The 23,500-nt window shown below is 38.5% G+C and overlaps 3 protein-coding genes across 3 annotated transcripts; 2 read left to right on the top strand and 1 right to left on the bottom strand.

Moving 5' to 3' along the window:
• The first annotated feature begins 2,575 nt into the window (after window positions 1–2,575).
• LOC116375742 (interferon beta-like) lies at window positions 2,576–3,724 on the top strand. Its single transcript, XM_031832803.1, has 5 exons — window positions 2,576–2,701; window positions 2,798–2,884; window positions 3,016–3,165; window positions 3,423–3,512; window positions 3,617–3,724. The coding sequence occupies exons 1-5, from the start codon at window positions 2,576–2,578 to the stop codon at window positions 3,722–3,724; spliced, it is 561 nt and encodes a 186-aa protein (XP_031688663.1).
• A 5,705-nt stretch (window positions 3,725–9,429) lies between these two features.
• On the top strand, window positions 9,430–10,578 carry LOC116375741 (interferon beta-like). Its single transcript, XM_031832802.1, has 5 exons — window positions 9,430–9,555; window positions 9,652–9,738; window positions 9,870–10,019; window positions 10,277–10,366; window positions 10,471–10,578. Exons 1-5 carry the CDS (start codon window positions 9,430–9,432, stop codon window positions 10,576–10,578), a joined length of 561 nt encoding a protein of 186 aa, XP_031688662.1.
• Window positions 10,579–13,502: 2,924 nt separating this feature from the next.
• On the bottom strand, window positions 13,503–14,652 carry LOC109897569 (interferon beta-like). The gene is made up of 5 exons (XM_020492074.1): window positions 14,527–14,652; window positions 14,344–14,430; window positions 14,063–14,212; window positions 13,716–13,805; window positions 13,503–13,610 (listed from the first exon to the last, which is right to left on the bottom strand). Exons 1-5 carry the CDS (start codon window positions 14,650–14,652, stop codon window positions 13,503–13,505), a joined length of 561 nt encoding a protein of 186 aa, XP_020347663.1.
• Between the last annotated feature and the right edge of the window lie 8,848 nt (window positions 14,653–23,500).

Here is a 23,500-nt window from a genome sequence, read left to right as displayed (position 1 = left end):
CGTTCTGCCCCTGAACAGGCAGTTAACCCACTGTTCCCAGGCCGTCATTGAAAATAAGAATTTGTTCTTAACTGACTTGCCTGGTAAAATAAAACAGTTCACTTTTTGATATTGATATGACTTTATTTCAGGGTGGACAATTTCGAGTTCTGTTTCCGTAAAGAAAAGTCGAGCGCATGTTTCCAGAGCATGTTTACAAGAACACACAGGTAAGATACTGAAGTGTATCATGTAGCAAGATTTGGATAGAATAAACTAGAGAGTTTGATGTTTTTCCATTTCAAAATGATCAATTGGAAGTTTAACCATGGAATTTATGAGACATCCTAATGCCTAAAACGGTGTTTTCTATTATACAGAGCGAGGACGTCTCTGTGGTTGCATTAGAGTCTTTGGAATATATGGCCCAATAATTTAACAGCCTGACTCCATTCACATGGAACAAAGAAACACTGAACCTGTTCAAAAACAGATGACCTAGTTAAGTTAAGAAATTGGAGGGATGCGTAAGTATGATCCCTCATGTTGTAGCCTAAATTATATTTGGGGGGCAGACAATAATTGGCATAGGTCTTTATTTTGTGATTTAATCTAAGCGATATATTTTTTTTTCTGTACTTTTCTTAAGACGGAACTAATTCACTCACAACCATTTTATATTGTCTTCAGGTCGGGTGTGGTGTTGGGGCATCCTCTGGAGATGGAGGGTCAGTGACTTCAGGCAAAGGGTCTCTGAAAACGTATTTCAACAAGCTGAACACAATCTTGAAACAGAAGGTTTCCAATATCAAATGCCCTCGAAAATAGGTGAAATTAATCAGAGGAAAAGTTCTAGATCACCACAAATCGGAGGAATTTCGCTGAAACTTGGAACTTCCAAGCGTCGTTTTTTTGTGTGTCGTCGGATGCGTTGGCGCAGCACCTGCTGTGGTTGAGTTGACTGAAATAAATGCATGTCTTGTATGCGCTCCAGGAACACAGCGCGGTCTGTTAGACAACCTCATAATCATCATTGGAGACATGTGACATGCCCTTGAGGCTGGCTAATAGATAGATGGATGATATTTTTACTGACTGACTGATATGTTTATATGTGAAGGCTTTGTATTTATTTATTATAACACTATTAAATGACATAATACATGCATCTATTATCATATAGTTTTTTTCCATTCATTTATATATTCAGTCATCCATTTATTCATCCATTCAGTCTCATGCATTTATTTGTTTATAGGCAATCTACAGTTAAATTAAACACCATAGTGGTCACTCAACCACTATTCTGGTAAATGAGGGATGTGGGTCGAGAAAAGTAACCGCTGTCAGAGAGCTATTGATTCAAGTAATGACCATCCAAGAGATCAACATTATAGTTTCAAATACATTTTCAAGCTTTACAGTGTTTTTTTAGATGTATATTGATTCAAACAATGTAATAAAAAAGTACATTTTGTGTTCTGTTGAGGATAAGACACGTGAACTGAGCTCATTGGGCCTTTAAAAGTTATATATTATCCAAGAGTCAATAGGTAGCCTGTGTAACATTCATTTAAATGTCCTAAATTAAATGTAGCATTCGCAGAAATTGCCCCTTTAACTAAGCATATCCAAGACGGTGAAAAATAGTGTTATTGGGAATTGGGTATTTTTCTACTAAACCCACGACAATGTTATCAAAACACATTAGCACATTGGTTTATTTAGTCTCTCCTAAGTAATAAATAGTCAAATGGTAATGTTAGCCTGATTATTCAGATACATACGTCATCAAATGCTGGATGATTTCTATTTAATCATCAGTTATTATCAACAGTTTCATTCGAATGTATCCACATGAATGGGATTAGAGACAGAAGATGCAAAGAGAACGAGATCAATATCAAATCATCATCTCTCACTCCCTCTGTCACATACACACGAACGAACGCGTGTGACACGCGAGAAACACACAAACATGCTAATAGCAGGTTTCTGATTAACAAATAAACATTGTAGTAGGTATTCCCTTAGTTCATAAAAGTGCTATTAGATAAATATTGGTGTTTATAAAGACATAAAGAGGTCTACTGCACGCATTGTAAAGTGAAGGGGTCGATTATCTCTCTCTCTCTCTCTCTCTCTCTCTCTCTCTCTCTCTCTCTCTCTCTCTCTCTCTCTCTCTCTCTCTCTCTATGAGTTCTTTTTTTTAACCTACTTAGGAAAATGTTCCTCCTATGAAGGAAAACTCGAAACATGATGAGAGGGAAGTGGAGCCCACGAAAGAGAAATCCGGTCTTGCGGTTCACGAGGCAAAACTTTCCCAAATTCATTCATTTCAACTCTTAATTTAGCGAGACACCCTTTCACTTTTTGTACATCCGTACAATCCTCACTACTTAAGATCATCCGCAGATATGGGATCAGAACACAAACCAAATTCTGACTGGAGGAAATTTGCAATATACTGGCAACAGGTAAGTCAACAACATGCTATCATTTGATCATTGCTTCAGGCTTCAATTAATTTATTATTTTCAGGATTATATTCAACTAACAATGACCATCTGTTGCAGATCATCTAACTACCATAAGAATGGCAATTCAGACTTTCACTTGGATGAGCGTCTTCCTCTGCCTCGCGCAGGTTTTCTCGATGCCCATGCCTTGCCAGCTACAAGGACAGCTGGTGCGAACAACCCACAACCTACTGAGAGACATGGTAGATTTTCTAAATTACTTTTGACTTGAGATGTATTATCCAACTATGTTTAACTGAATAGCTCAACGTGAAAAATGTGTTTTCTCCTTCTTTCAGGGAGGTCATTTTCCTCTGGAGTGCCTGCAGGAGAATGTCTTCATGGCATTCCCAGCCACCGCATTTGCAACCTCCGGGGCGCCACAGGTAAGGGCAAGCGAGCATATTCAAGAGTTCTTTACAGCATGAAAGAGTATTTGCAACCGTTAGGATTAGAAAGTAGAACACTTTACACGGCCATTTATGTTAATTGGAATTATTGTTGTTGTCCGTTTCAGTTGAGCAGCAGTGCTGCTAAGGCTATTTATGAGACATTGAAGAACATCGACACATTGTTCGGAACTGACAAACTGCCGACAATGTGGGACCAACAGAAGTTGGAGTATTTTCAGAACATTATCTACCGTCAGATTGAAGAGAGCGAGTGTGTGAGTACCTACCTAGGCCAATACAGATAGCTTAACTGTTTAAGTATGGTATGGTGACATTTTAATTATTTTATTCTTGTGTCAAATGATGGGGAGTGTGGATACAGGTGATTATCTAGTCAGGGAAAATGCGCTGAATACCTACTTTAGTAACATCGCGGCTTTCATAAAATAAAAAGTAGGGTACAAGCAAATACACTATAATGGATGAATTTTAATTATTATTCATCGCCTGCCTCTTTCTTCCTTTCTGGCAGATGAGCAGTGTGGATACAAGTGATTATCCCATCAGGGCAGAGGGCCTGAAGACATACTTTGGGAACATTGCAGCAGTTTTAAAAGAAAAGGTAGGATATAGTTTGAAAACAAATAGACATATTGTTTTGATAATATCTCTACATAGGACAATATTACCCTACATTGCCCTAACAATTTATTTTAATTTTCACAGAATTTCAGTTACTGCGCCTGGGAAGTGGTTCGAAAAGAACTCCTGTACACCCTAGAATTCATTCTGAAACACACCTCTGACAGCCTTCTGTGGTCCAACAGAACATGAATTTGAACTTGCAGATCTTTTTTACTAATGTGTTTTACAATTGTGCTTGATTTTTAAAGCCTTCTATTCTACAATCATGCAATGTGCAATGTCAAACAGCAATATTATACATGTATTTATTTATGTATTTATTTATCAAGGTTATTTATTGATGTAGGCCTACTTATATATTTATTTATTTATTTATTTATCAAGGTTATTTATTGTTGTAGGCCTATTTATGAATCTATTTATCTATTTGAAAATCGTGCCTTTTGTAGCTCTTCATCAAATGTTAAGTTAATAAAATAAAAAATACTTTTAAATATTGGTAATCTGAGTGCTCATTCTGTATCCAAGTCCAAGGTGTGATTTTATGTAGTTATTTTCTATTTCACCTTTATTTAACCAGGTAGGCCAGTTGAGAACGAGTTATCATTTACAACTGCGACACTGCCAAGATAAAGCAAAGTAGTGCGACAAAAACAACAACACAGAGTTACACATAAACAAACGTATAGTCAATAACACAATAGAAAAATCTATGTACAGTGTGTGCAAATGTGGAGAGTATGGGGGATAAGGCAATAAACAGGCCATAGAGGCGAAATAATTACAATTTAGCATTAACAATGGAGTGATAGACGTGCAGATGATGATGTGCAAGTAGAGATACTGGGGTGCAAAAGAGCAAGAGGGTAAGTAATAATATGGGGATGAGGTAGTTTGGTTTGCTATTTACAGATTGGCAGTGTACAGCTACAGTGATCGGTAAGCTGCTCTGACAGCTGATGCTTAAAGTAAGAGAGGGAGACATGTGTCTCCAGCTTCAGTGATTTTTGCAATTAATTCCAGTCATTGGCAGCAGAGAACTGGAAGGAATGGCGGCTAAAGCAAGTGTTGGCTTTGGGGATGACCAGTGAAATATACCTGCATATACCTGCTGGAGGGCGTGCTAAGGGTGGGTGTTGCTATGGTGACCAGTGATCTGGGATAAGGCAGGACTTTACCTAGCAAAAACGTATAGATAACCTGGAGCCAGTGGGTTTGGCCACGAATATGTAGTGAGGGCCAGCCAACGAGAGCATACAGGTCGCAGTGGTGGGTAGTATATGGGGCTTTGGTGACAAAACGGATGGCGCTGTGATAGACTACATCCAGTTTGCTAAGTAGAGTGTAGGAGGATATTTAGTAAATGACATCGCCGAAGTCAAGGATTGGTAGGATTGTCAGTTTTACGAGGGTATGTTTGGTGGCATGGGTGATGGAGGCTTTGTTGTGAAGTAGGACGCCGATTCTAGATTTAATTTTGGGTTGCAGATGCTTAATGTGAGTCTGGAAGGAGAGTTTACAGGCTAACCAGACACCTAGGTATTTGTAGTTGTTTCACATATTCTAAGTCAAAACCGTCCAGAGTCGTGTTGCTATTGATGCAAGAGGGTGCGGCAGCAATCGATGGAAGAGCATGCACTTAGTTTTACTAGCAATTAAAAGCAGTTGGAGGCCACGGAAGGAGTGTTGTATGGCGTTGAAGCTCTTTTGGAGGTTTGTTAGCAAAGTGTCCAAAGAAGGGCTAGATGTCTACAGAATGGTGTCGTCTGCGTAGAGGTGGATCAGAGAATCATCAGCAGCAAGAGCTACATCATTGATATATTCATAGAAAATAGTCAGCCCGAGAATTTCACCTTGTGGCACCCCCATAGCGGACATTAAGATTTGTATTAAACATGCTCAGGACATATGCACGGATGGCAGTACAATTAGTCCTATAGCCTACTAATCCATAAAGGAAAGCCATTAAAACAAGTCAAATGTATCTTCTCAAAATGTAGATATCTTCAAATGCTTTTTTTCAATTAAGTGTGTTTTATCACTGGACAGGGCTGGCCTGGTTTGGACAGGGCTGGCCTGTTTTGAACAGTGTACTTTGAGCACCTATACAACTTCCGTTCCAACCATGGAGATACTATTACATTATTAGAATTGCTCATTCTACGGTTCCAACCCATCTATGAAATTGTGTTCCACAATCAATAACGTATTAGAAGTAATATTCGCTAACTAGAATGCAAAGGTGCACAGTGTATTCTGTTATCATGAAATGCATTGCTCCAATGTAATTCTTTGCATACACATGTATGAAAACTATTCACTACCTTTACGTTTTTCGTGATTCATTTCACAATAGCATAATTAAGAATCACCCGATAAAAATTGGGGCTTATCAAGGGAATCATTCAACCTTCTTCACAGTGTTTTCCCTGTACACCAAGTCAGAACCGAAGGATTAAAAAACAGGGCATATAAGCAGACAATGAACGATCTAAAAATATTCGATGGTAACTTGTCTTACTCAAGAAAGCAAAAAAGAGACAATTTTTGTATGCAGCTTTATTAACTCAATGATTGTTGTTCTTTTTCTACATTGTTTACAAACTGATATGTGAAACTTATTGATTCCAAAATAACAAGTAAAACAGGCAACAAAAACAAAAAAGTTAAACAAATGTAATTGTTCTGCTGTTGTGGCTAATCTTTTTGTTGTTGTAGTTAAACATATGGGTCTCAAAACAGGTGGGGTACGGTTGGAAAACCGGTCGCCACTGGGTGGGTCCAATATCAAATGCTCTCGAATAGAGGCTACATTAATCTGAGCAAATTCTAAATCACCACAAATAGGATGCATTTTGCTGCCACAAATCACATATGAAACTGGGAACTTCCAAGCGCCTTTGTGGTGTCATAGGACGCCTTGGCAGTGCACCTGCTGTGGTTGAGTTGAGTGAAGACATAAAATATACATATATCAGGATCATAGCGCATGCGCATGGGAGATCACGCGAGTGGAGGTTCGCGACAACCTGGTGCAGTTCAAGAAATTCCTCGACAGCAGAGTCAAGCCATATGAGGAAGAAGAGGTCTCTTGGAGAACCACATAATCATCATTGGAGACATGTGACATGTTTCTGATCCCGGCTAATAGATTGACAGCTGATATATTTACTGACTGAATTATTTATTTATAAACATGGTTGACTGACATTTATATGTGAAGGCTATGAAGTTATTCCTTTATAATAAAATCAAATAATTATTCTCTCATCATTTTTATTAATTCGTTTATATATTCAGTCATTCATCCTTTCATTCTTTCATGCATTCATTTGTTTATAGACTGACTTTTTTAAAGGAGCAGTCTTCTATTCAAACAACACCAAAACGGTCAATGAACCACTCTTTTTCTCAATAGCTGAGGATTGGGGTTGGAGAAAAGTAATCATTGTCAAAGAACTAAGGATGATAGGACTGTCCATCTACGAGATTAAAGTTATGGGCCAGTTTCACCAACATTTGGAAGCTGTACCGTGTTTACCTACGTGTTTTACCTACCTACGTGTTTTACCTAAGATAATGTTATCACAACACATTGGCAAATTGGTTTATTCTTGCAGGTCTGCTAGTCTCTCCGAACGACGAAAAATTCAAATATTCATGCTAGCCTTTAAATGGTTGAGTATCTACCTGACTCTGTTCTGTTCTGCTTATACACGGCAGCATCTGAACTGTGCATGTGGACGCAATTCATGCACTAGTGCGCTATTTTTGCACCTGTCCACTATTTGATGTGTACAATTTGATGCTCAATATATCTCATTAATTGGCACAGGTCTTTATTTTGTGATTTAATCTAAGCGATATGTTTTTTCTGTACTTTTCTTAAGATGGAACTAATTCACTCACAACCATTTTATATTGTCTTCAGGTCGGGTGTGGTGTTGGGGCATCCTCTGGAGATGGAGGGTCAGTGACTTCAGGCAAAGGGTCTCTGAAAACGTATTTCAACAAGTTGAACACAATCTTGAAACAGACGGTTTCCAATATCAAATGCCCTCGAAAATAGGTGAAATTAATCAGAGGAAAAGTTCTAGATCACCACAAATCGGAGGAATTTCGCTGAAACTTGGAACTTCCAAGCGTCGTTTTTTTGTGTATCGTCGGATGCGTTGGCGCAGCACCTGCTGTGGTTGAGTTGACTGAAATAAATGCATGTCTTGTATGCGCTCCAGGAACACAGCGCATGAGCATGTAAGATCGTGGGAGAGGAGCTTCGCTACAAACTAGTGCAGTTTTAAAAATTCCTTGACACCATGGTCAAGCTGTGGTGACGAAGTCGACTGCAGAGTCAAGCGGTGAGGAAGTAGCGGTCTGTTAGACAACCTCATAATCATCATTGGAGACATGTGACATGTCCTTGAGGCTGGCTAATAGATAGATGGATGATCTTTTTGCTGACTGACTGATATGTTTATATGTGAAGGCTTTGTATTTATGTATTATAACACTAAATGACATAATACATGCATCTATTATCACATCGTTTTTTTTCATTCATTTATACATTCAGTCATCCATTTATTCATCCATTCAGTCTCATGCATTCATTTGTTTATAGGCAATCTACAGTTAAATTAAACACCATAGTGGTCACTCAACCACTATTCTGGTAAATGAGGGATGTGGGTTGAGAAAAGTAACCGCTGTCAGAGAGCTATTGATTCAAGTAATGACCATCCAAGAGATCAACATTATAGTTTCAAATACATTTTCAAGCTTTACAGTGTTTTTTTAGATGTATATTGTTTCAAACAATGTAATAAAAAAGTACATTTTGTGTTCTGTTGAGGATAAGACACGTGAACTGAGCTCATTGGGCCTTTAAAAGTTATATATTATCCAAGAGTCAATAGGTAGCCTGTGTAACATTCATTTAAATGTCCTAAATTAAATGTAGCATTCGCAGAAATTGCCCCTTTAACTAAGCATATCCAAGACGGTGAAAAATAGTGTTATTGGGAATTGGGTATTTTTCTACTAAACCCACGACAATGTTATCAAAACACATTAGCACATTGGTTTATTTAGTCTCTCGTAAGTAATAAATAGTCAAATGGTAATGTTAGCCTGATTATTCAGATACATACGTCATCAAATGCTGGATGATTTCTATTTAATCATCAGTTATTATCAACAGTTTCATTCGAATGTATCGACATAAATGGGATTAAAGACAGAAGATGCAAACAGAACGAGATCAATATTAAATCATCATCTCTCACTCCCTCTGTCACATACACACGAACGAACGCGTGTCACATAGAGTGAGAAACACACAAACATGCTAATAGCAGGTTTGTGATAAACAAACAAACATTGTAGTAGGTCTTCCCTTAGTTCATAAAAGTGCTATTAGATAAATATAGGTGTTTATAAAGACATATAGAGGTCTACTGCACGCATTGTAAAGTTAAGGGGTCGATCATCTCTCTCTCTCTCTATGAGAACCTACTTAGGAAAATGTTCCTCCTATGAAGGAAAACTCGAAACATGATGAGAGGGAAGTGGAGCCCACGAAAAGAGAAATCCGGTCTTGCGGTTCACGAGGCAAAACTTTCCCAAATTCATTCATTTCAACTCTTAATTTAGCGAGACACCCTTTCACTTTTTGTACAACCATTCAATCCTCACTATTTAAGATAATCCGCAGATATGGGATCAGAACACAAACCAAATTCTGACTGGAGGACATCTGCAATATACTGGCAACAGGTAAATCAACAACATGCTATCATTTGATCATTGCTTCAGGCTTCAATTAATTTATTATTTTCAGGATTATATTCAACTAACAATGACCATCTGTTGCAGATCATCTAACTACCATAAGAATGGCAATTCAGACTTTCACTTGGATGAGCGTCTTCCTCTGCCTCGCGCAGGTTTTCTCGATGCCCATGCCTTGCCAGCTACAAGGACAGCTGGTGCGAACAACCCACAACCTACTGAGAGATATGGTAGATTTTATAAATTACTTTTGACTTGAGATGTATTATCCAACTATGTTTAACTGAATATCTCAACGTGAAAAATGTGTTTTCTCCTTCTTTCAGGGAGGTCATTTTCCTCTGGAGTGCCTGCAGGAGAATGTCTTCATGGCATTCCCAGCCACCGCATTTGCAACCTCCGGGGCGCCACAGGTAAGGGCAAGCGAGCATATTCAAGAGTTCTTTACAGCATGAAAGAGTATTTGCAACCGTTAGGATTAGAAAGTAGAACACTTTACACGGCCATTTATGTTAATTGGAATTATTGTTGTTGTCCGTTTCAGTTGAGCAGCAGTGCTGCTAAGGCTATTTATGAGACATTGAAGAACATCGACACATTGTTTGGAACTGACGAACTGCCGACAATGTGGGACCAACAGAAGTTGGAGTATTTTCAGAACATTATCTACCGTCAGATTGAAGAGAGCGAGTGTGTGAGTACCTACCTAGGCCAATACAGATAGCTTAACTGTTTAAGTATGGTATGGTGACATTTTAATTATTTTATTCTTGTGTCAAATGATGGGGAGTGTGGATACAGGTGATTATCTAGTCAGGGAAAATGCGCTGAATACCTACTTTAGTAACATCGCGGCTTTCATAAAATAAAAAGTAGGGTACAAGCAAATACACTATAATGGATGAATTTTAATTATTATTCATCGCCTGCCTCTTTCTTCCTTTCTGGCAGATGAGCAGTGTGGATACAAGTGATTATCCCATCAGGGCAGAGGGCCTGAAGACATACTTTGGGAACATTGCAGCAGTTTTAAAAGAAAAGGTAGGATATAGTTTGAAAACAAATAGACATATTGTTTTGATAATATCTCTACATAGGACAATATTACCCTACATTGCCCTAACAATTTATTTTAATTTTCACAGAATTTCAGTTACTGCGCCTGGGAAGTGGTTCGAAAAGAACTCCTGTACACCCTAGAATTCATTCTGAAACACACCTCTGACAGCCTTCTGTGGTCCAACAGAACATGAATTTGAACTTGCAGATATTTTTTACTAATGTGTTTTACAATTGTGCTTGATTTTTAAAGCCTTCTATTCTACAATCATGCAATGTGCAATGTCAAACAGCAATATTACACATGTATTTATTTATCAAGGTTATTTATTGATGTAGGCCTACTTATATATTTATTTATTTATCTATTTGAAAATCGTGCCTATTGTTGCTCTTCATCAAATGTTAAGTTAATAAAAAGTGATACTTTTAAATATTGTTTTTCTGAGTGCTCATTCTGTATCCAAGTCTGTCGGTGTGTTTTTATGTAGTTATTTTCTATTTCACCTTTATTTAACCAGGTAGGCCAGTTGAGAACAAGTTATCATTTACAACTGCGACCTGGCCCAGATGAAGCAAAGAAGTGCGACAAAAACAACAACACAGAGTTACACATAAACAAACGTACAGTCAATAACACAATAGAAAAATCCATGTACAGTGTGTGCAAATGTAGAAGAGTACGGAGGTAAGGCAATAAACAGGCCATAGAGGCGAAATTACAATGACAATTTAGCATTAACACTGGAGTGATAGATGTGCAGATGATGATGTGCAAGTAGAGATACTGGGGTGCAAAAGAGCAAGAGGGTAAGTAATAATATGGGGATGAGGTAGTTGGGTGTGTTATTTACAGATTGGCTGTGTACATGTAAAGTGATCGGTAAGCTGCTCTGACAGCTGATGCTTAAAGTTAGAGAGGGAGAAATAAGACCCCAGCTTCAGTGATTTTAGCAAATAATTCCACTCATTGGCAGCAGAGAACTGGAAGGAAAGATGACCAAATGAAGTGTTGGCTTTCGGGATGACCAGTGAAATATACCTGCTGGAGGGCATGCTACGGGTGGGTGTTGCAAAGGTGACCAGTGAGCTGAGATAAGGCGGGTGTCACGTTCTGACATTAGTTCCCTTGTTATGTCTTTGTTTTAGTATGGTCAGGGCGTGAGTTGGGGTGGGTAGTCTATGTTCTTTTTCTATGTTGTGTTTATGTGTTTATTTGTTGTTTGTATGCTGTTCTTTGTATGACATTTTAATATTTGATAATTAACCAATGCTATTAGGCCACTCTTGGCCATGATTACAGACACCTGTGTCTTTTGACACTACACAAACGAGTCATCCCGCAGTGTTTGGGATTATACCCTGATGAAGACAGCTTGGCTGTCGAAACGTTTGGTATTACATTTTTGCATCTGAGCTACTAGAGTGTGCGGCTCTCTTTTATTTTAAAGTGTTTATGTGTTTGGCCTAGTATGGTGCTCAATCAGATGCAGTTGTCGTTCGTTGTCTCTGATTGAGAATCATACTTAGGTAGGCTTTTCTAACTGGCACTAGTTACCAGTTTGACACTTTCTCTTGAGTGGGCAGCCTGATGAAAGCCAGTCAATATTTAAATTACCTAGAAAATATACCTCTCTATTGATATCACATACGTTGTCAAGCATTTCATACATGTTATCCAGACTGTTACGACTTGGTGGTCTTTTGCAGCATCCCACCAGAATGGGCTATAAGGGAGGCAGATGGACCTGTAGCCATATTACTTCAACAGTATTTAACATGAGATCCTCTCTAAGCTTTACAGGAATGTGGTTCTGAATATAAACAGCCACACATCCACCTTTGGCATTTCAGTCTTCTCTGTAGATCTTATAATCATGTATTGCTACCACTGTGTCATCAAATGTATTATCTAAGTGAGTTTCAGAGATTGTCAGAACATGAGTGTTGTCTGTTACTAGCAAATTATTGATTTTGTTATCTTTCTTAAGCTACAACGTTAACGTGGGCTATTTGTAACACTTTGTCTGGGATGCTTGATTGTTTTTCTTGCTTTACTGGGAAGCTTGGCAGAGGTAGACATGCTTTACTGGGAAGCTTGGCAGAGGTAGACATGCTTTACTGGGAAGCTTGGCAGAGGTAGACATGCTTTACTGGGAAGCTTGGCAGAGGTAGACATGCTTTACTGGGAAGCTTGGCAGAGGTAGACATGCTTGGGTGATTTATGTTAGTGGAGGGTGAGCTGCACACGGCGGACTTCCTGCTAGGGTACACTACCTCAGTGCTAACAGTAGAACTCTGCTACATAGGAATATGATTGCTGCATACAATAGCTGTAAGATCATTCAGGGCAGTAAAGAGCGACATACTTACATGTTGTCTTCCAACGACCCTGAAATAATGCAAATTTTCTGAAACATTATGACAACTCAGCAACAGAATGGTAGGGATTAAATGAGCTGGGCTTGGTTTTGTGAATTCACTGTGCACCTTTTCAGTCTATTCAGCGAAAATTGTTCCAATTACGTTATTGCTGTGGAACGCAGTTTCATAGACGGGTTTGAACCATAGATTTAGGAATTCAAATATTTTAATAGTATCTCCATGGTAGGAACGGAATTCGTACATGTGCTCAAAGTATAACGTTCAAAACAGGCCGCACTGCCCAGTGAAAAAACATTCTTGATTGAAAAAAGGCATTTGAATATAACTACAATTTGAAAAGATACATTTTGCTTGTTTTAATGCCTTTAATCCTTTGTGGATTAGTAGGCTATAAGACTAAACGTACTGCCATCAGTGCATATGTCCTGAACATGTTAAATACATATCTTAACACCGACAGACTTGGCTGCAGAATGAGCACTCAGATTAACAATATTTAAATGTATAGATTTTTTTATTAACTTAACATTTGATGAAGAGCAACAATAGGCACAATTTTCAAATAGATAAATAATTTCATAAATAGGCCTAAATAAATAACCTTGATAAATAAATAAATACATGTATAATATTGCTGTTTGACATTGCACATTGCATGATTGTAGAATAGAAGGCTTTAAAAATCAAGCACAATTGTAAAACACATTAGTAAAAAAGATCTGCAAGTTCAAATTCATGTTCTGTTGGACCACAGAAGGCTGTCAGAGGTGTGTTTCAGAATGAATTCTAGGGTGTACAGGAGTTCTTTTCGAACCACTTCCCAGGCGCAGTAACTGAAATTCTGTGAAAATTTAAATAAATTGTTAGGGCAATGTAGGGTAATATTGTCCTATGTAGAGATATTATCAAAACAATGTGTCTATTTCTTTTTCAACGTATATCCTACCTTTTCTTTTAAAACTGCTGCAATGTTCCCAAAGTATGTCTTCAGGCCCTCTGCCCTGATGGGATAATCACTTGTATCCACACTGCTCATCTGCCAGAAAGGAAGAAAGAGGCAGGCGATGAATAATAATAAAAATTCATCCGTTATAGTGTATTTGCTTGTACCCTACTTTTTATTTTATGACAGCCGCGATGTTCCTCAAGTAGGTATTCAGCGCATTTTCCCTGACTAGATAATCACGTGTATCCACAATCCCCATCATCTGACACAAGAAGAAAATAATTCAAATGTCATCATAACACACTTAAACAGTTAAGCTATCTGTATTGGCCTAGGTAGGTACTCACACACTCGCTCTCTTCAATCTGACGGTAGATAATGTTCTGAAAATACTCCAACTTCTGTTGGTCCCACATTGTCGGCAGTTTGTCAGTTCCGAACAATGTGTCGATGTTCTTCAATGTCTCATAAATAGCCTTAGCAGCACTGCTGCTCAACTGAAACGGACAACAGCAATAATATCAAATAACATAAATGGCAGTTTAGAGTGTTCTACTTTCTAATCCTAACGGTTGCAAATACTCATTCATGCTGTGAAGAACACTTGAATATGCTCGCTTGCCCTTACATGTGGCGCCCCGGAGGTTGCAAATGCGGTGGCTGGGAATGCCATGAAGACATTCTCCTGCAGGCACTCCAGAGGAAAATGACCCCCCTGAAAGAAGGAGAAAACACATTTTTCACGTTGAGCTATTCAGTTAAACATAGTTGGATAATACATCTCAAGTCAAAAGTAATTTATAAAATCTACCATGTCTCTCAGTAGGTTGTGGGTTGTTCGCACCAGCTGTCCTTGTAGCTGGCAAGGCATGGGCATCGAGAAAACTTGCACGAGGCAGAGGAAGGCACTGATCCAAGTGATAGTCTGAATTGCCATTCTTATGGTAGCTAGATGATCTGCAGCAGATGGTCATTGTTAGTTGAATATAACCCTGAAAATAATTAATTATTTGAAGCCTGAAGCAGTGATCAAATGATAGCATGTTGTTGACTCACCTGTTGCCAGTTTATTGCAAATTTCCTCCAGTCAGAATGTGGTTTGTGTTCTGATCCCATATCTGCGGGTTATCTTAAATAGTGAGGATTGAAAGGATGTACACAAAGTGAAAGGGTGTCTCGCTAAATTAAGAGTTGAAATGAATGAATTTGGGAAAGTTTTGCCTAGTGAACCACAAGACCGGAATTCTCTTTTCGTGTGCTCCACTTCCCTCTCATCATGTTTCGAGTTTTCCTTCATAGGAGGAACATTGTCCTAAGTAGGTTAAAAAAATTAAGTCGTAGGCTCAACCGTTGCTAAGAAAGACATAGAGAGAGAGAGAGAGAGAGAGAGAGTATCGTCCCCTTAACTTTACAATGAATGTAATAGACCTCTATGTCTTTGTAAACACCAATATTTAACTAATATCATTTTTTTGGACTAAGGGAAGGCCTACTACAATGTCTTTACTTCACAAACCTGCTATTTGCTTGTTTGTTTCTCTCTCTGTGCGTGCGTGTGTATGTGACAGAGGGAGTGAGAGAGGGTTATTTAATATTGATCTCGTACTGTTAGCATCTTCAACCATTTTATAACGTCTGTTTCTGAATAATCAGGCTAACATTAACATTTGAGTATGTATTACTTACGAGAGACTAAATAAACCAATGTGCTAATGTTTTGTGATTACACTATCGTAGGCTTTGTAGTACAATACCTTAATCCTAATTCCTAAAAATACTACATTTCATCGTCTTTGATATGCTTAGTTAAAGGGGAAATTTCTGCGATTTCTACATCCAATTTTGGGACTTTAAAATGAATGATACGCAGGCTACCTATTGACTCTTGAAGAATATATAACTTGTAAAGGCCTCATGAGCTCAATTCACCCGTCTTACCTCAACAGAACCCCAAAATGTACTTTTTTATGACTTTGTTTGAAACAATATACATCTAAACAAACACTGTATAGCTTGAAAATGTAGTTGAATCAATAGCTCTCTGACAGCGGTTACTTTTCTCGAACCCCATCCCTCATCTATTTACCAGAATTGTGGTTGAGTGACCACTATGGTGTTTCATTTAACTGTAGGTTTCCTATAAACAAATGAATGCATGAAAGACTGAATTGATGAACAAATGGATGACTGAATATATACATGAATGAAAAAAAAATGATAATAGATGCATGTATTGTCATTTAATAGTGTTATAATAAATAAATACAAAGCCTTCACATATAAACATATCAGTCAGTCAGTAAAAATATCATCCATCTATCTATTAGCCAGCCTCAAGGACATGTCACATGTCTCCAATGATGATTATGAGGTTGTCTAACAGACCGCTACTTCCTCACCGCTTGACTCTGCAGTCGACTTCGTCACAGCTTGACCACCGTGTCTCACATGCGCATGCGCTGTGTTCCTGGAGTGCATATAAGACATGCATTTTTTCAGTCAACTCAACCACAACAGGTGCTGCGCCAAAACATCCGACGACACACAGAAACGGCGCTTGGAAGTTCCAAGTTTCAGCGAAATTCATCCAATTTGTGGTGATCTAGAACTTTTCCTCTGATTAATTTAGCCTATTTTCGAGTGCATTTGATATCCACCTTCTGTTTCAAGGTAGTGTTCAGCTTGTTGAAATACGTTTTCAGAGACCTTTTGCATGAAGTCACTGACCCTCCATCTCCAGAGGATGCCCCAACACCACACCCGACCTGAAGACAACATTAAATGGTGGTGGGAATTTGTTCCGTCTTAAAGGAAGTACTGAAAATATATAGAAAAATATCGCTTCGATTAAATCACTCAACCACTATTCTGGTAAATAGATGAGGGATGGGGTTCGAGAAAAGTAACCACTGTCAGAGATTATTGTCTGCCCCCCAAATTTAACTTAGGCTACAACATGAGGGATCATGCATCCCTCCAATTTCTTAACTTAACTAGGTCATCTGTTTTTGAACAGGATCAGTGTTTCTTTATTCCATGTGAAAGGAGTCAGGCTGTTAAATAATTGGGCCATATATTCCAAAACCCTCTTAATTTTTTTTTTCATAACCTTTATTTAACTAGGCAAGTCAGTTAAGAACAAATTCTTATTTTAAATGACGGCCTAGGAACGGTGGGTTAACTGCATGTTCAGGGGCAGAACGAGGGTACACCACCTTTGGTTACATAAAACGTCCTATAATAAAATAAAATAAATGGAGGTTTAATAATGAGATATATTGAGCATCAAATTGTACACACCAAATAGCGGACAGGTGCAAAAAATAGCGCACTAGCTCATGAACTGCGTCCACCTGCTCAGATCGGATGCTGCCGTGTATAAGCAGAACAGAACAGAGTCAGGTAGATACTCAACCATTTCAAGGCTAGCATGAATATTTCGTCGTTCGGAGAGACTAGCAGGCCTGCAAGAATAAACCAATGTGTTGTGATAACATTATCGTAGTTTAATCCATTTTAAAATCCTCATGAGTTTCGTTCAACTACTGTCTTAACTCATCAGAACCCAAAATAAGAAAGTTTATGCCATTGTTTGAAACCATGTAAATGTAAACAAACAAAAAAGCACTGTATAGCTTCCAAATGTAGTTCAAACTTGCCCATATATTTAATCTCATAGATGGACATTCCTTTCATCCTTAGCTCTGTGACAGTGGTTTCTTTCCGCCCAACTCCAATCCTCAGCAATTTGGAAAATTAATGGTTCAGTGACCGCTTTATGTTGTTTGAACAGCAGACTGCTCCTTTAAAAAAGTATGTCTATAAACGACAATGCAATGAAAGAATGACAGGATGAATGACTGAATATATAAATTAATTAATAAAAATTATTTGATTTTGTTATAAAGGTTTAAATACATAGTCATCACATATAAATGTCAGTCAACAAATGTTTATAAATAAATATTTCAGTCAGTAAATATATCAGCTGTCAATCTATTAGCCGGGCTCAGAAACATGTCACATGTTCCAATGATGATTGTGTGGTTCTCCAACAGACCTCTTCTTCCTCATGGCTTGACTCTGCTGTCGAGGAATTTCTTGACCTGAACCAGGTTGTCGCGAACCTCCACTCGCGTGATCTCCCACGCGCATGCGCTGTGTTCATGGAGAACACAGAATACAATTGTTTTTTTTCTCTCACTCAACTCAACCACAGCTGGTGCTGTGCCAACGCGTCCTATGACAACACAACGGCACTTGGAAGTTCCCAGTTTCATATGTGATTTGTTGCAGCGAAATGCATCCTATTTGTGGTGATGTAGAATTTGCTCAGATTAATTTATCCTCTATTCGAGAGCTTTTGATATTGGAACCACCCAGTGGCGACCGGTTTTCCGAGCGTGCCCCACCTGTTTAACCACAACAAAAAAGTAAACATTTGATTCACTTTTTTTGTTGATGCCTGTTTTACTTGTTATTTTGGCATTAATTCGTTTCACATATCAGTTTATTAACAATGTAAAAAATAAAAAATAATAATAATAATAATAATTGAGTTAAAGTAGTGTAATGGATGTGAAACGGCTAGCTTAGTTAGCGGTGGTGCGCGCTAAATAGCGTTTCAATCGGTGACGTCTGAGACCTTGAAGTAGTGGAGCGATGGGTAACGATGCTTCGTGGGTGACTGTTGTTGATGTGATTGAATATTATCTGCTGTTGGCTTGTGTGGATGTATGTATGTGTTATGCAACATAGCTGACTTGAAACATTGTTAACAGTTTCAGGGCCATGGACCTTTCTCATGATGGAAAAATACAGAATAACATGAAGACAGGGCACATTCAGAGGCACATTCAGAACGTAGTGTTGCGAGAACAAACGGTCTTTTGTTTGATAACAGGAGCCAGGTGCGAGATAACGTTATCGAGCATGAGCATATAGATATTCTTCACAGCAACAGTTGCATCTATCAACTGGAGCGCCCGGGGGCCGGGACCTGCTTTACACCAACAATCAACGATAGGCTGGGTGAGTCTAAACCACGCCCAGTCTCTACTCTGACAGGCCGGCTCAGAAGCAGGAACTATTTCTGTCAGAGTATATTTATAATATCTTTGTCAAGAACAAGTCAGTTCTCTGTTTTGCCCTGCGAGGTGGGACAGAGAGCCCGTATATACAAAAATTGCATTTACCACTTATTGCTTAGCTAATAAAAAATACATAGTACACAATCGGTGACTCAATGTCATATTTATCCTGATACCAGATTCGAATTGACGCAACCCTAACATAACACATGTTGACATTTAACGTTTTATTAATTCTGAATTTTGAAGTATTGACATTCAGCTACTTAGCTAAATTGCTAGCTGCATTTCATAACCTAGCTGGTGTGCTAACTTGCTAGCTAGCGCACGCTAATCTTGCTAGCTTGCTAGCCAGGTAGTTTGCTGTAAGCCAATCTCACCTGATAACATGTGTTTTTCTCTCTCTTTCTCCTTCAACAGTTACTTGAATTGAAATTGAGGGAATTCCCTGCAATCCTCAAACTGAAGTAATATTCATAGTTAGCTTAGTTTATCAAACTAAGTAGCTTAGCATGGAAGTACAAAGAAATACTTGCTGTTGTCCCCTTTTGAAATCCATTGTCATTGTAATCAAACAAATCAGAAAGATACACTTCAGTAGTTAATTGGAAACTAGATTCAAATCTATAAGCTATTTTTTTTCTTTGTTGTTAGAAGTAAGTTAAATGTAGAGAAATTGGAAACATGTCAGGTCTTTCCAAAGAATTAGTATGTTGTTCCTGTGGCCTCACTGTTCAAACGTTACGAGGTTATGTGGATCATGTTATTACACTGACATGAAGCAAATGGCCAATATATATATGCTGCATGGTTGGCTGCAAATCTCAGTTTACAAAATATAATGCATTTAAAAGTAATATTCGTTATCATAGAGATTCTGCTCTATATGCTCTATCACAATGTGACACGTTGCAAGGGCCGTTTACATGTGAAAATCGTCATTGTCAGAAACAATGCCTTGATCTGAAGGATCTTCTTTCGAAAAGGCCGAACTCCCATTCAAAGAATGTGGCCTTTACATTAAGATCCTCTTTTTACCTCCCCCATTTCAAGGAAGCATTGCTATGCTACAGCTGCGCATGTGTCCAATTATTCGGCTCATTCAGTGAGTTCTCATGATGATGCTGAAAGTCTGTTCGGTGTAGATCTTATTGATGAAGGGTCAGAGGATATACTGAACCCAGCTGTTATGAAAAGTCTATGTATAAAAACTATTTGTATGCTTTACATGAAGTTACAGGCCAAGTATCTATTTCCCTCCTCAACGATACAAATTATTGTTGATGAGATTTAAAGTCTTAATGGACTTAGTCATCAGTCAACTCAAGGTTGCCCTTCAGTCTTATACTAACTTGACAGTCAGAAATTGAAGGTGTTTTAAGACCTTAGAGGACACCAATTTGCATGCATCCTTTATCAACAGAATACATGAGAAGGCAGTATTTCCAGAGGAACTTTTCCTATGTGCATCCTCAAGCTATAAGTTTAATGTAGGTACAGATGAAAACCGAAAGGAACGATATGCTCAGAATATCCCTACATTGAAAGCTATGCTCAAGAATCCAGTTGTTTGGCAGGAATGTACAAAGCCAGTAAAGGACACTACATGTACTTCTGCACATGTGATACATGATGTTTGTGATGGATCTGTGTTCTTGTTTAATGTAGTATTTATGGACTCCGGTGTAACTCTAAAGCTTGTATTGTATCAAGATGCTTTTGCTGTTGTTAACAATCTTGGATCATCAAAGAAGAAACATAAGATTCTGGGGGTCTACTTTATGCTTGCAAACTTTGATCCATTTTATTGCTCCAGTATTGATACTTCACAGCTCATGTTATTGTGTAATGACAGAGATTTTAAATACTTTGGCCATGACAAGCTTTTTTCAACAATGCTGTCAGATCTCAGAGATTTAGAAACAAATTGGGTTGGAGGTATCTGGACATGCACTAAAGGCAGCAGTCTTTTGCATTTACTGGGGATCATTTGGGGTCTCACAACATAGGAGGATTCACAGGAAATGTTAGTACTTCCAACTACTGCTGTCAGTACTGCCTTGCAACTAGAGGTAAACTGTTTGATTTTGATAACCCTGCTGCTGCCAGAATAGTTCAAAATTACAACGATGCAGTGAAAGCAATACAAGGTGGTAATGAGACAGAATCCAGAGAGTAAAAAATTTGACTCTGCATTTCATTCCCTCAAGCAGTTTCATGTCTTACAGTCAGGCCTCCCACCATGCATTGGCCATGTTTTGTTTGAGGGGATAGTGGCATATGACCTAGCCATTTAAATCATGTACTTTCTTAAAATAAATCAATTCTTTACGTACTTAGAGCTTAACCGCAGGATCAGGCAGTTTAGCTACCAAGGATCTGATGCGAATTCCACACCCTCAGAAGTTGGTGAAAAGGGAAATAAACTAGGTGGCCATGTTACAGAAAATGAGTCTTTTTTGAGGCTCCTCCCTGTGATAATAGGCAAAAAGATTACTGATACAGAAGATTGTGTATGGCAACGAACAATTCTACTTAAAGAACTTGTGGAATTAATCTGTGCCCCCTCCATTTCTGTGGCTCAAGTTACTTTGCTCAAGTATCTACGGACAAGAAAAGAGCTGTTTCCTTCTCTCAAACTGAAACCAAAGCATCACGATCTGATCCACTATCCTGCTTTGATGCTAAAGTTTGTCCCACTTATAAGGCTGTGGACAATTTGTTTTGAAAGTAAACACTCATATTTCAAAAGATTTGTTCGGAGAGTACAACATTTCAAAAATGTTTGTCAAACGCTTGCCAATAATCACTAATTTCTGCAAACCTATCTGAACTCAAGTTCCTTCTTTGCAAGTAAAATGTTCCTTGCTGTACACAATACAGTTGAGGCAAGCTTGCTTAGGGGACCGGATATTGTGGTGTCCACTGAGATACATTTGAAGGGCACCTTTTACAGATAGGGCCTCTTTCTATGTCTTTGTAATGGCGTGTCATCAGAATTCGGGCAGATAGAGCTTCTGTTGATAAAGGAGAACAAGCGTGTCTACTTTCTTGCTTACACGTCATAGCTCATCTTATTCACCAGAATTTGGATAGTGTGAAGTTCAAAGTGCTATTTGAGGGCATGATGTGTCTTAATGCAGAACTATGTTTGGATTATTACCCATTACCTGCATATGCTTTCTACAGAACTAGTCATTTCACTGAAACATAGCATAGCAGATGCTGAATAGGAAATCAAGTGGTAGAAGTGACAGTTCAAATAACACGAGTTTGGACAAAAATACAATAGAGACAATGTGAACAATTTGAATTGAACGGTAGTCTTAGCTTTTTTTCTTTAGTAGACATGGATGATCAAGATAGTGCTCTTGCATAATTTACATGATCTGTGCTGCCAAACTCAAGTGGACATCAGTCAGTGCTTGATTCTCTTAAGACATTCGGGTGTGGAAGAGCTGGAAGACATGAAGTATGTTCAGGAGGCAAGTCTTCATGTCCTGAAGCCAGTAGAAACAAGGAAGCTGACCATGTTAAGCATGGTGAGAAAATTAGAACATGATACACAGCCTGATTCCCAACCTCTTATTTCTATCCAAGGTGAAAAGGATAGTACTGAAAGGAATGATCCAACATCCAGAAGTGTGTCTGGTAGCCCCCAAACACCCCGCAGTGAGGATTGTTCCTTTGCTATCCATATGTACATAATAAACTGCTAAACAGGCTATACATTTACTGTTTAAAAGTGCATATACAACCAAAACTTAAATGGGCTCTATGTATGACAATATGATTTACAATAAAATATTTTCAAGGTGGGTGTCAAGTCAGGTAATATTTGTCTAATTCAAATTGTTCAAATCATGACTTTTGGAAAGCTTTTCAAGTTATACTACCAATGATTTCAATCTATGCTCAGTTTCTCAGACTCTGATTAAGCCTAGTGTAGACCTATTCATCGTGTCAAATGTAGTTTTATGGCTTTATCTAATGTTTTATGTCATAATAATCATATTATTTAACAAGCACATAATTGATAGCAGGATGTATATGTTACAATGGGAGGTAAGTTTGGATTAGAAACTCAATGATCAATGATGATGTATGTGGTGTCAGGGTGTAAAATGTGGAGTCAAGAGAACCCCAAATGTGTTTCTTGTGCACTTTCACAGGTGGTAGATACAACACTGAAAGGACAGGCTCAAGTTCAAGCGCATGCCCCAGTAGATGGACAGCACTGGACAATAACTGGCACTTCAGTTTTGTAATTCCGTGGAAGCCAATGCCATCTGAGGTTACAATAAAGCTGGAGAACAAGGAGCGCCCAACTGGAATGGAGAGATGTGAAGTTATTTGCCTGATTGTTGATGAAATCCTAACTGTTTGTCCAATGCCAGGAAAGAAGCATTTGAGTGAAGTAGCCAGAAAGATTGTGCTGACTTATCCTAAGGCATTCCAAGATGTTATCGGAGGTGAAATTGTTGGTAGTGGACACTACTCCCTCACTAAGCAGCTGCAGAGCCGAGTTGATAACTTGAAGCGAGGGAACACCCCCCTTTCCCTAAGAAGACAGTCAAGTGAGTCTGAGGATCCACAATCCAAGAGGATATGCCTGGATTCTTACGGCTGTATCAACTTGTTGTGCACTTGAGTGAGGACCCAAAAGCGATTTAACAAAAACAGAGTCCTTTAATG

This window comes from Oncorhynchus kisutch, linkage group LG10, assembly GCF_002021735.2.
Source record: "Oncorhynchus kisutch isolate 150728-3 linkage group LG10, Okis_V2, whole genome shotgun sequence".
NCBI classification, from domain to species: domain Eukaryota; kingdom Metazoa; phylum Chordata; class Actinopteri; order Salmoniformes; family Salmonidae; genus Oncorhynchus; species Oncorhynchus kisutch.
The sequence above is the reverse complement of the archived record's forward strand: the minus strand, read 5'-3'. Positions and strand labels throughout refer to the sequence as shown.

Bases quoted from the DNA above. Each gene is read 5' to 3' on its own strand.
- LOC116375741 (XM_031832802.1), top strand. From the start codon at position 9,430: ATGGCAATTCAGACTTTCACTTGGATGAGCGTCTTCCTCTGCCTCGCG. The intron at 9,739-9,869 runs GTAAGGGCAAGC...TGTCCGTTTCAG, and splicing joins CAACCTCCGGGGCGCCACAG to TTGAGCAGCAGTGCTGCTAA. The intron at 10,367-10,470 runs GTAGGATATAGT...TAATTTTCACAG, and splicing joins CAGCAGTTTTAAAAGAAAAG to AATTTCAGTTACTGCGCCTG.
- LOC116375742 (XM_031832803.1), top strand. From the start codon at position 2,576: ATGGCAATTCAGACTTTCACTTGGATGAGCGTCTTCCTCTGCCTCGCG. The intron at 2,885-3,015 runs GTAAGGGCAAGC...TGTCCGTTTCAG, and splicing joins CAACCTCCGGGGCGCCACAG to TTGAGCAGCAGTGCTGCTAA. The intron at 3,513-3,616 runs GTAGGATATAGT...TAATTTTCACAG, and splicing joins CAGCAGTTTTAAAAGAAAAG to AATTTCAGTTACTGCGCCTG.
- LOC109897569 (XM_020492074.1), bottom strand. From the start codon at position 14,652: ATGGCAATTCAGACTATCACTTGGATCAGTGCCTTCCTCTGCCTCGTG. The intron at 14,431-14,526 runs GTAGATTTTATA...TCCTTCTTTCAG, and splicing joins ACAACCTACTGAGAGACATG to GGGGGTCATTTTCCTCTGGA. The intron at 14,213-14,343 runs GTAAGGGCAAGC...TGTCCGTTTCAG, and splicing joins CAACCTCCGGGGCGCCACAT to TTGAGCAGCAGTGCTGCTAA.